The sequence below is a fragment of the Colossoma macropomum genome, unplaced genomic scaffold (assembly GCF_904425465.1).
Source record: "Colossoma macropomum unplaced genomic scaffold, Colossoma_macropomum, whole genome shotgun sequence".
Lineage (NCBI taxonomy): Eukaryota > Metazoa > Chordata > Actinopteri > Characiformes > Serrasalmidae > Colossoma > Colossoma macropomum.
In genome coordinates, this window is record NW_023494790.1 from 38,143,748 (window position 1) to 38,154,030 (window position 10,283).

At 45.2% G+C, this 10,283-nt stretch overlaps 1 protein-coding gene across 2 annotated transcripts in view; it reads right to left on the bottom strand.

The window, feature by feature from the left end:
* The window catches only part of usp22 (ubiquitin specific peptidase 22), a 28,121-nt gene extending 19,549 nt beyond the window's left edge, over positions 1–8,572 (bottom strand). For both annotated transcript variants that reach the window (XR_005007383.1, XM_036573330.1), the window contains exons 1-2: positions 8,206–8,572; positions 87–219 (exon numbers count right to left, since the gene is read on the bottom strand). Coding sequence is in view for 1 of the 2 variants with exons in the window: in XM_036573330.1 (XP_036429223.1) it covers positions 87–219; positions 8,206–8,325 (253 nt within the window). In the remaining variant the exon portion in view is untranslated. The remainder of the gene's footprint in view (positions 1–86; positions 220–8,205) is intronic.
* Between the last annotated feature and the right edge of the window lie 1,711 nt (positions 8,573–10,283).

Here is a 10,283-nt window from a genome sequence, read left to right on the forward strand (position 1 = left end):
TGGTCGTGTTTGATATTTTGGGAACAAAACGTTCCGTTTGTCATGTTCTCCTCTTTGTGGTTCCGGTGCTGATGCACCTGTCTTACCTAGATTATGTCTCTTGGTTCTGGCGTGCTCGTGGATGTGTTTCTTCGTGAAGCAGCCGAAGAAGATGCAGTGGAGACAGGAGTGGAGCCGGTTCAGATGAGCTCCACACATGTGACATATACATGACTTCGCCTGTGAGGGAGAAAGAGAAGATTTGGTGATGCGGTACTTCATTAATCAGCGTTTATATGCAGCGTTATAGATCGGAGCGAAATACACATTAAAATAATAAGAAATATCAACAATGTAACTGATCTAATCACAGTGATACTGAGATAGACACTGCCGCTGTCTCACCGTGCAGAACTGCCTCCTTTAAATTCGGGCCGAAACCCCTGAGGTATCAGTCCAGCTGCAGTATTGAGAGCTGGGTACTAACAGACTTCGTGTACCAGAGTGTGTGAGTGGAGCGGCAGACGTTTCCGCTCCAGTTCCGCTCCGGGTTTTCTATTTCCCTCTCCTCACTCTCGCGTCAGAGAAACCACCCCGAGTCGGATCCACTCTTATGATATTTATTTTATGTCCTGAACGTATAGGGACACTTCACTCTTTATTACGTTAATTATATCATTTATAGCCACTATTAAACAAAAACTAGTTAAACATTCTGAGCTACGCAGGATGTTTTTAGAAGGCTTAGGCTTGAAGCGACGGCCCAATCTAGAAATCTGCTGAGGATAAACAAACACATCAGCTTTTAACGCCATCTTCATCACTCACAGCAAAACAGACGACGCGAGTCTGACTGTGTGTGTCTGTAGATGTTGTGATGGTGTGAATTTCCAGTCTGTAGTTCTGCTGATCAGCTCAGCGCAGACGCTGTATGAGCAGCCGTCGTGTGTGAGCTGTAAAGTCTCTGCTGCATCACTCGGGTCACTCAGAGGCAGCCAATGTGGAAAATGGACTGTCCAGATTGTGGGACGGAGCGGCACCGGAGTGGTTTCGGAGCGAGAGGGAACACCGACAATCCGACTTTCTCAAAAGCTGCTCCAAGCAAAAGCATGCTGCCCCACTCACACACTCTGAATGGAGATCTAAACATGGTAATGTGTTCTATTACGGTTCCATTAAAAACACAGATAAACACACACAAAGGCATCTAATGTTTACTACTGCAGTGCCGTTAACCGCTTACGAGCCTAAGTTCGCTTTCTCATTTTTCTGAAGGTCACAACACTCAACACAACATAAACATTGAAAATTACAATATTTCATTTTTATTTTCCAAACTACACTCGCGTTCCTTCAACACCTGATAAAAAGCACCAAAATATGTAACCGTATGTTCGACAGGACACACAGCACAAACGGTCACAGCTCAGCTGGACTGTTTCTGATCACTCGGTCTGTCTGTGTGAGGAGGTCGTCCTGCTAAGGCGTCTCTATTTATTTAACTATATGACTTTAACCTCTTAAAATATCAGACTTACTACAAACTAAGGCTTATTATTCAGTGACTACAGGGACTTCACTGCAAACTATTGGCGCTTTTCTTAGTTATGGAAGTGTGTATGAAACTCTGGGCCGACGGCTCAGTGAGGGGTTAAAAAGACAAGTAATCCAAAAGTAATGGAAAGTAATTGTACTGAGTTTTTAGTTTAGTAATCTTCTGGATTAGGGTACAGTAGAGTGACGTGGCAAAAATGTAATATCACAACACTTGCAGAAACTTTCGTGATACACAATGTCATGATATTCATTTTTTCTGATGTGATTAGCTGTAACAGACAAAGTACTGCAGTATTTAAAAATACCAATAAAAAACCTACAAATTAATTGCATTAATTATTTCACACACTGAGCTGCATTAAAGCTAATTAACCAGGACTAATGAATCTATTTTGTACTCAAACATGAAGCTGTTCAGTGTTTATGTACTGATGATATCCACCACACTCAGAAAAGCTCACTGTGACACTGTGATTTCACAATAATGATCAATACGGTCACCCTGCCCCGCCGTGGTACTAATCTGCACTGGTATACATGTTTAAATACTGCTATACGTCACGCCTCAGTACTGGCCGCATGTTTACAGGTCAGGAATAACCTGGCAGACAACAACAGAAGGATCTTCCTGTCTGAACACAAAACCCGGTTCCTCCGAGTTGCCGACCGCGAGCTTAGATTACAACAGGTTTAACCGCCAGAGATACACAGTGAGAGAGAGAGAGAGAGAGAGAGAGAGAGAGAGAGAGAGAGAGAGAGAGAGAGAGAGAGAGAGAGAGAGAGGGAGATACAGAGAGAGAGATAAAGAGAGAGAGACACAGAGAGATACACAGTGAGAGAGGGAGATAGAGATATACAGAGAGAGATACAGAGATACAGAGAGAGAGAGAGAGAGAGAGAGAGAGAGAGATACAGAGAGAGAGATAGAGAGAGAGAGAGAGGCAGATACAGACAGAGAGAGAGATACAGAGAGAGAGGCAGATACAGACAGAGAGAGAGATACAGAGAGAGAGAGATACAGAGAGAGGGAGATACAGAGAGAGAGGGAGACACAGAGAGAGAGGGAGACACAGAGAGAGAGGGAGATACAGAGAGAGAGGGAGACACAGAGAGAGAGATACAGAGAGAGAGATACAGAGAGAGAGATACAGAGAGAGAGGGAGACACAGAGAGAGAGGGAGATACAGAGAGAGAGGGAGATACAGAGAGAGAGATACAGAGAGAGAGGGAGACACAGAGAGAGAGATACAGAGAGAGAGACACAGAGAGAGAGGGAGATACAGAGAGAGAGGGAGATACAGAGAGAGAGGGAGATACAGAGAGAGAGGGAGATACAGAGAGAGAGAGAGATACAGAGAGAGAGAGAGATACAGAGAGAGAGGGAGACACAGAGAGAGAGAGAGGTCATCACTGTATTAAAAACACTAATAATTCATCAGCAACACCGATTACAATAACAACTAAGAGACTGTGCAGCTTAATCAGCTCCAGGTGTTGCTCCATGATTACTATGGTATTTTAGGTGGTCGCTAAGTTGTCACTAGGTGGTTATTACGGCACTGCCAGGTGGCTGTTAGAGTGGTTTGTGGTGGCTATGGTGTTCCAGACGGTTGCCTAAATGTCGCTGATTGGTTGCTATGGTATCGCTGGTTGTTGCTTTCGTGCTCCAATTTGTCACTAGGGTGTGGCTATTATATCCCAGGTTGTTGCTAGGTGGTTACTAAGGTGTCCCAGGTGGTTGTTAGGATGTTGCTAGGCAGTTTTCTCTGATTGTACAAAAACTGTAGGTCTGATCAGGAAGCTGAACACAGGCTCTGCACTGCTCAACCGTTAATTACAATTACCTATTATTATTTCAGCTGGAATAAATGATTCAGGGCTCCTTCTTACCTATACAAACCAAACACTGTGAGACAACTTATCTTTAGCATTTTAATGCTAACATGAACTATAGAAGTTAATTTAGTTATAATGATAATAATAATAATAATAATAATAATAATAATTTTATTCTCTATGTTCTACGTCTCATCGCAGCAGTCCTGAATGGAAACAAGAGGTTTAACACATCCATACGGTTCCACTGCTCTGACCACAGCGCTGACCCGACCCAGCGTAACGAGGGCAGATCTCTGAGTGTCTGAGTGTCTGAGCTGCCAGTGGACCTGATGACCTCAGTCTGGGGGGGGGTCTCGGGGGGCTGAGAGAAGGGCTCCTCTGTGAGGAGCGGAAGTGAAGCTCCAGTGCTGACTCAATGAAAATTCAGGCTACAGCAGTTTAGCCCTCAGATCAGAGTGAGGAGAGGAACGTTCTCTACTGTACAGAGTCCAAAAACACTGAGATCCTCAGAGAACATCAGCTCCACCTTCAATCACAGCAGAGAGAGAAGCTCATATTTAGGACCGCGATGGAGCTTCAGAGAGAGAGCGAGAGAGAGAGAGAGAGACAAAAAGAGAGCGAGAGAGAGAGAGAGAGAGAGAAAGGCCTGATAGGAACCGCTCAGCTCTACACTCACAGCTGACCAATCCCATCACCGCATGCGGCAGCCAAACCACCAATCAGCAGCCGGCTCTGCATCTCCTACATCACAGGAGAAGAAGGAGGCATGAGGAAGAAGAACACAGAGAGAGAGACTTTAAAGAAAGAGGGGGGGAGAAGAGGGGAGAGAGAGGGGGAGATAGAGGTGGTGTGTAGGAGGAGCAGCCGTGTCATCCTTTCTTGACCAGCCTCGCTGATTTAGAAGGTTCTCCAAAGCCCTGGAGAGCAGAGCTGGGCGATACAGCAAAAATATGGTATTGTGAAACTTAAATTTTCACGATACACAATATTGATTTTTTCAGACGTCTGATCAGCTGGAACAGAGAAGAAGAGCCAGCAGAGCTGCAGTTAAAATACTATCAAAAACTGAACATTTTTATTCAGCGTTTGTCACTAAATCAGTTAAACTGACTAATTTACTCTCTTTATGATGAAACATGCAGTTGGTCAGTGTCCTAAACCACTGACGATAAACTCGATATGACCAGGATGCAAACGTCAGAACTTCTCCAGGTTCTGCTGTGTTCTACTGCAGATGAAGTGGGAGACAAATAAAGCGTAACAGAAGTGATAATAAGGTTACAGTCAAACACAACCAGTAGGCCGGAACATTTGCAGACCTGGAGCTGACGGAGGAGAATCAGGAACAGCTCAACCCTCGTTAGTTTAGTTAGTTTAGTTAGTTTAGCTACACTCTTTAAAAAGGTGGTTCTTGAGTAAAGAAGAACCATTACAACTCAAAGAAGAATCTGCAAGCTTAAATGTTCTTCAGGCTGATGGAGAACCACTTTGGATGCTCCGTAATGGCCAGCAGGCCCAGCCTACGTCCCCCGAGCACAGCGTCTGTAAATACGAAGGACGAGGGGCAGCTGACGGCCGGAGTGAGTGTGAATTATTGATGGGAGAGATCGTATAACACGCTGCGGCTCAGACACAGCGCAGCCTGCTTATAAACAGTGAATAAAGCGTTAAAAGAGAACATTACTACAGAGAGCAGACGCAGCACCACGCTCAGTCACCACAGGGGTCTGAACGGGATAGAACCAGTGAGCTATTCGCAGTACAGTGACAGAGCAGCGCTGCCTACTCACACTGAAGGAGCACAGGCTGAAAGGACAACTCCACCACATTTTTTAATTTTTTCTCCATGAAGTCATTCCAAGCACAGAATCAGAGCTCTTTACAGTGGAAACAGAAACTCTGAACTCTGATGTGTTTGGTCTCCATGGCGACTTCAGTACGGACTGAATTTCGGACAGTAGCTATTCCAGAATAACAGTTCCTACCTTCATAATCTCATCATGACTCATCATAACTCCAGATAAGAAAACAGCATCACACAACCATCCTAACTTCCCAACTTCAAAAACCCCAGACAGACTCCTTTTATATCCCTATATCTCATCACCTGCGTCTGTTAATGAAGATGAAAACCGGCTACACGAAACACTGCAGTGATGAATAATGAGACAGAGTGAATGAGAGAGAAGAGAAGAGAAAGGGGAATTACACAGATTTTCCAAAATTTCCACAGTATTAAGTGGTTAAGATGTAAACAGAGTGGTTCAGAGTGGTTTGGTGTGAAACGCTCTGTTCAAGAGAAACTTACCGAGTCAGAATCCCTCCACCATGAATGGAGTTTAAGTTCTCTAAACTATCATAAAACAGTGTCTCAGTCATCAGGCAGTGAATTCATAACCATTTACTGTAGGAACTTTCTGTGAGGGAGCTTTTAGAGGTGGACGTCTGGTTCCTATCACCACCACTGTGAACAGTTCTGTTTCTCTAGAACAGAGTGTTTCACACCAAACCACTCTGAACCACTCTGATTACATCATTTATTATGCAGGAATTTTGGAAAATCAGCGAAGCGGTCCTTCAACTTGGCTATCAGCTGCAGGACTGGAGACGCTGCAGTGAAGGTCAGTGCTGGTCAGTAGTAACACTGCTCCGTCCTCCGTCCCGTCTGCATCTACAGCTCCAAACAGTGACGAATTATCTGATCACTGTCGTCAGCGCAACTCCGGAAACGGAGCCTCTTCCTCATCTTCACTCTGCACGGTTACCTTAATGTTGGTAACCACGGCGGCAGAGCGCCGCCGCCGCAGGTCCTTGACAGGAACCTGCTCGTACCATGTGACCTCTGACATCACAGCTCACAGCTCTCCTTCAGCGCTAACTCACCTCACTCATGGCTTCTGGAGAGAGACTCATTCTCTTATGGCAGAAAATTAACAGTAACTTTCTCTTGTTTTGGCCCTGTGTTGGTTTAAATAAGAACTCAGGGCAGAAAAAAATACTATATAATCAATCTTATTTATTTATTTCATAAATGTAAATATTCAAATCAAAGCCTCTTTAGTTTTATTTGTTAATGAAGCCAAACAATCCCAGTTACTGGTTCTAACAGTCAGAAAGCTAAAGCTCTCAAAAGACAAACTCTGTAAACCTTCTGAGATTTTTGCATGAAGGTCTGTTTTTGAATCCTCTGGCTGTAGTTTGTAAGTTAGTTTTTCTTTTTCATGTTTTATTCTCTGACTTAATACAATTAAAAAAAAAAGGAAAGAAAAAAAGCATCAACAAACTCACACAATCAAAAGTTTGTGCACCCTGGACCAATAGGCATGCTGTTGATTGTGTGAGTGTGAGTAAGGGGCACATCCTGTAAAGAGATCCTCAGGTTTTTACCTGACGCACACACACAGACACACACACAGACACACACAGACACACACAGACACACACACACACACACACACACACACACACACACACAGACACACACAGACACACACACACACACAGACACACACACACACACAGACACACACACACACACACACACACACACACACACACACACACACACACAGACACACACACAGACACACACACACACACACACACACACAGACACACACACACACACACACACACACACAGACACACACACACACACACACAGACACACACACACAGACACACACACAGACACACACACAGACACACAACACACACACACACACACACACACAGACACACACAGACAGACACACACAGACACAAACACACACAGACACACGCACAAACACACTCACACACACACACACACACACACAAACACACACACACACACAGACACACAAACACACACACAGACAGACACACACAGACACAAACACACTCACACACACACACACACACGCACAAACACACACACTCACACACACACACACATACACACACTCACACACACAGACACACACACTCTCACACACACAGACACAAACACACACACACACAGACACAAACACACAGACACACACAAACACACACAGACACACACACACAAACACCCTCCGAAGCGCCACGCAAAACACTGCTATGCTATCTAACCTACTGAATTTAACTCAGTTCTCAGTTTCACTACTTCATCCCTGATCAGCTGATTTAGTCTCTCAGAATATCCTACTGATTCTTTTAAACTGGGAATATTATCTTATACGGACCTTTACACCATTAAACTCCTCCACCTGCAGTTTAACCAGGCTGAAGTCGGCTTGAATCTTACTGTTCCACCTTAAATGGTGCAGCAGTTATTATACTGGTGCATCACAAATCGTCACTGTACTATTATTATTATTATTATTATTATTATTATATTATAACTAGGAGGAGTTCGGGCTACACCAGGCGATGCTCGGGGTTTCAATATCGGTATCAGTATCGTAGGAAAAGTGGTATCAGTGCATCTCTAGACGGTCACACAGGGACATAACTGAGAGGTGAAGGTCCTGTAGATGAGTACAGGTGTGCTCCTCACACCGCTCTCAGTGCCCCTGCAGGTGTGTGTGAGGGTGAGACCTGCCTTGTCCACTCTAACACACCTGAGCAGCAGCGTTTAATGACGGACTGAGCTGAGTCAGGTGCGCTGAGGAGGGACGGGTCTCACCGAGGGTCTCCACGAGCTGCAGCGAGCTAAGATGAAGTTAGCTCCTTACCGGAATTCCTCGTTCCACCTTAAACAGTGCGGCGGTTACGTTCTAGCGCCGCAGGCTGCACCGTTTAAGGTGGAACGGGACCCCGAGCGAGAGGCTGGCGAACGGCTCCTGCGGGGTTTCTGGTATTTACCTTGCGTTTCCTGGTTTCAGCAGAGCCGCTCCACACAAAGCACTGGTAGATGACCCGCAGGTTCTGCTTCCAGTTATCCACTTTGAAGACGTTCAGGTGGGAGCAGCCGGCCGGACTCATGACACCAACCACATCCGAACCGCCCTCTGTACGGATTCGGAGCCGAACCGGAGGGAGAGGGGTTATTATTATTATTCCGATTATTCTGATGATTATTCGCCGATTGTTCCGGTCTGGAGAGCCAGGGCGCCGCCGAAGACCCCTGCGCTACACATACGGCCCCGAAACTCCACCGAACCCCGCAGAACCGAGAAAAACGTGTCGGCTCGGAGCCACTTTAACGCCGTGTTTTCCCAAGTCGGATGTTTTAATGGACGGCAATGGAATTCAAGTGAAACACGGCAGCGGCGTCTCTGATTGGCCGGCGGCTCACCCTGCGCGCAGCCGGTTGGCCCGCGTACACGCCATTCCTCCTCGGTTCCCGCCTTCGCCAGCCAGAGCTACGCTCTGATTGGCTGCTCGGCCCGCTCGTCTTGGCCTCGCTGCCTGGAGCTCCCTGATTGGGCGGCTGTGTCAATCATTTCCTCCTCCGCGTTTGTTATTAAATTACAAGTACAAAGACCGCACGCGAGTTCCCGCGCGCTTAAATTAAGACACGGGGTTATTTTTACTTATTTTATTTAATGATCATTTTAAAAATAGTCGCGTTTTTCTTAAGTCCCCCCATTGATGACTTGTTTGTTGTGTGTGTTGTTGACTCGCACTGCCTACGTCATTTCCGACCTTGCTGGAACGGCTCTTATCTATGCTAAGGAGATGGTTTACAGTTATTCCAGAGTCTGCGGCCCGCTGGCCTCGCCAGCACCACACTAGAGTAAAAATCAGACACGTTAGGGCCAAACACACATTTCTCCTCTCTTCCTCACAGAAAAGAGGCTTTAATGAAGGTTAGCAGAGTCAGTGCACACAGAGGCCTAAAGCAGGGGGTCGCACTCCACCACCACCAGAGACGCATCTAAAAACCTAAACACGTCTGTGGCCAGAGAGCATTTTAATTAACATTTTTTTAAGATCCAAACTGACCATTGTCCATTCAAAATGTACCAAAACTGCAGAAGCAAACTATAGACACTTGTAGTAGACCTTGAAATATTACATTAATACTTAAACTATAAAAAAAACACATATATCCAATAAACCTCTTTAAATACCCCTAGAGGTTTTTTTTAAACCTGCCTATTTCCTTTAACTAGACACCTGGCATCTTTTCTTTCTGAGGTGTAACTGTTGTCCCATAGATTTTGATGGAGTGCACATTACCGTGCAGCGCACTGTGAAATGGGATAATATTAATAGAAAATTAAACACATTGCGCAGGCCTAATAGGATTGCCTGACATGGCCCACAGGTCTTGTGCTAAACACATGGGGCCTAAAGAGTGAGGCCTGAAAACTCAGTGAAGTCACCCTGGTTTCAACAGAGCTCCTCATTAGACTGAGTGTGGAGACCTCTAGGGGCACAGACACCTCAGAATACTAAAGAGAGAATTGCAGCCTTCTGTGTAAAGTCTGTGCAATCTGTAAATCTTCAGTATTCATCTAGCATTCTGACAGAAACAGGGAAGCACCAAGGACCGTGTAAGGGGATTCCACAAGTTCTGCAGGTGTTGTTCTACAACACAAATATGCCCAGTTTATTTACTATTTCAAACCACCAGTAAAAACCTGCACATCTTCTCAGTAAAATAGAGGGAAATCTGACAAACATACAGACTGTGTGATCAAAATCTTCTCAAAACCATCACAAAACAGTGTCTCAGTGAATCCTTATCCATTTACTGTAGTAACTTTCTGTGAGGGAGCTTTTAGAGGTGGACATCCGGTTCCTAGCACCACCACTGTGAACAGTTCTGACTCGGTAGGTTTCTCTAGAAACCAAACCACTCTGAACAACTCTGTTTACTTTACCACTTAATTATGCAGGAATTTTAAAAATTTGGTGGAATTCCCCTTTAACTGATGAACATACTTAATATTTCTATGCAATAGAACGTAGACACCCCAAGATCTGCAGCCCTC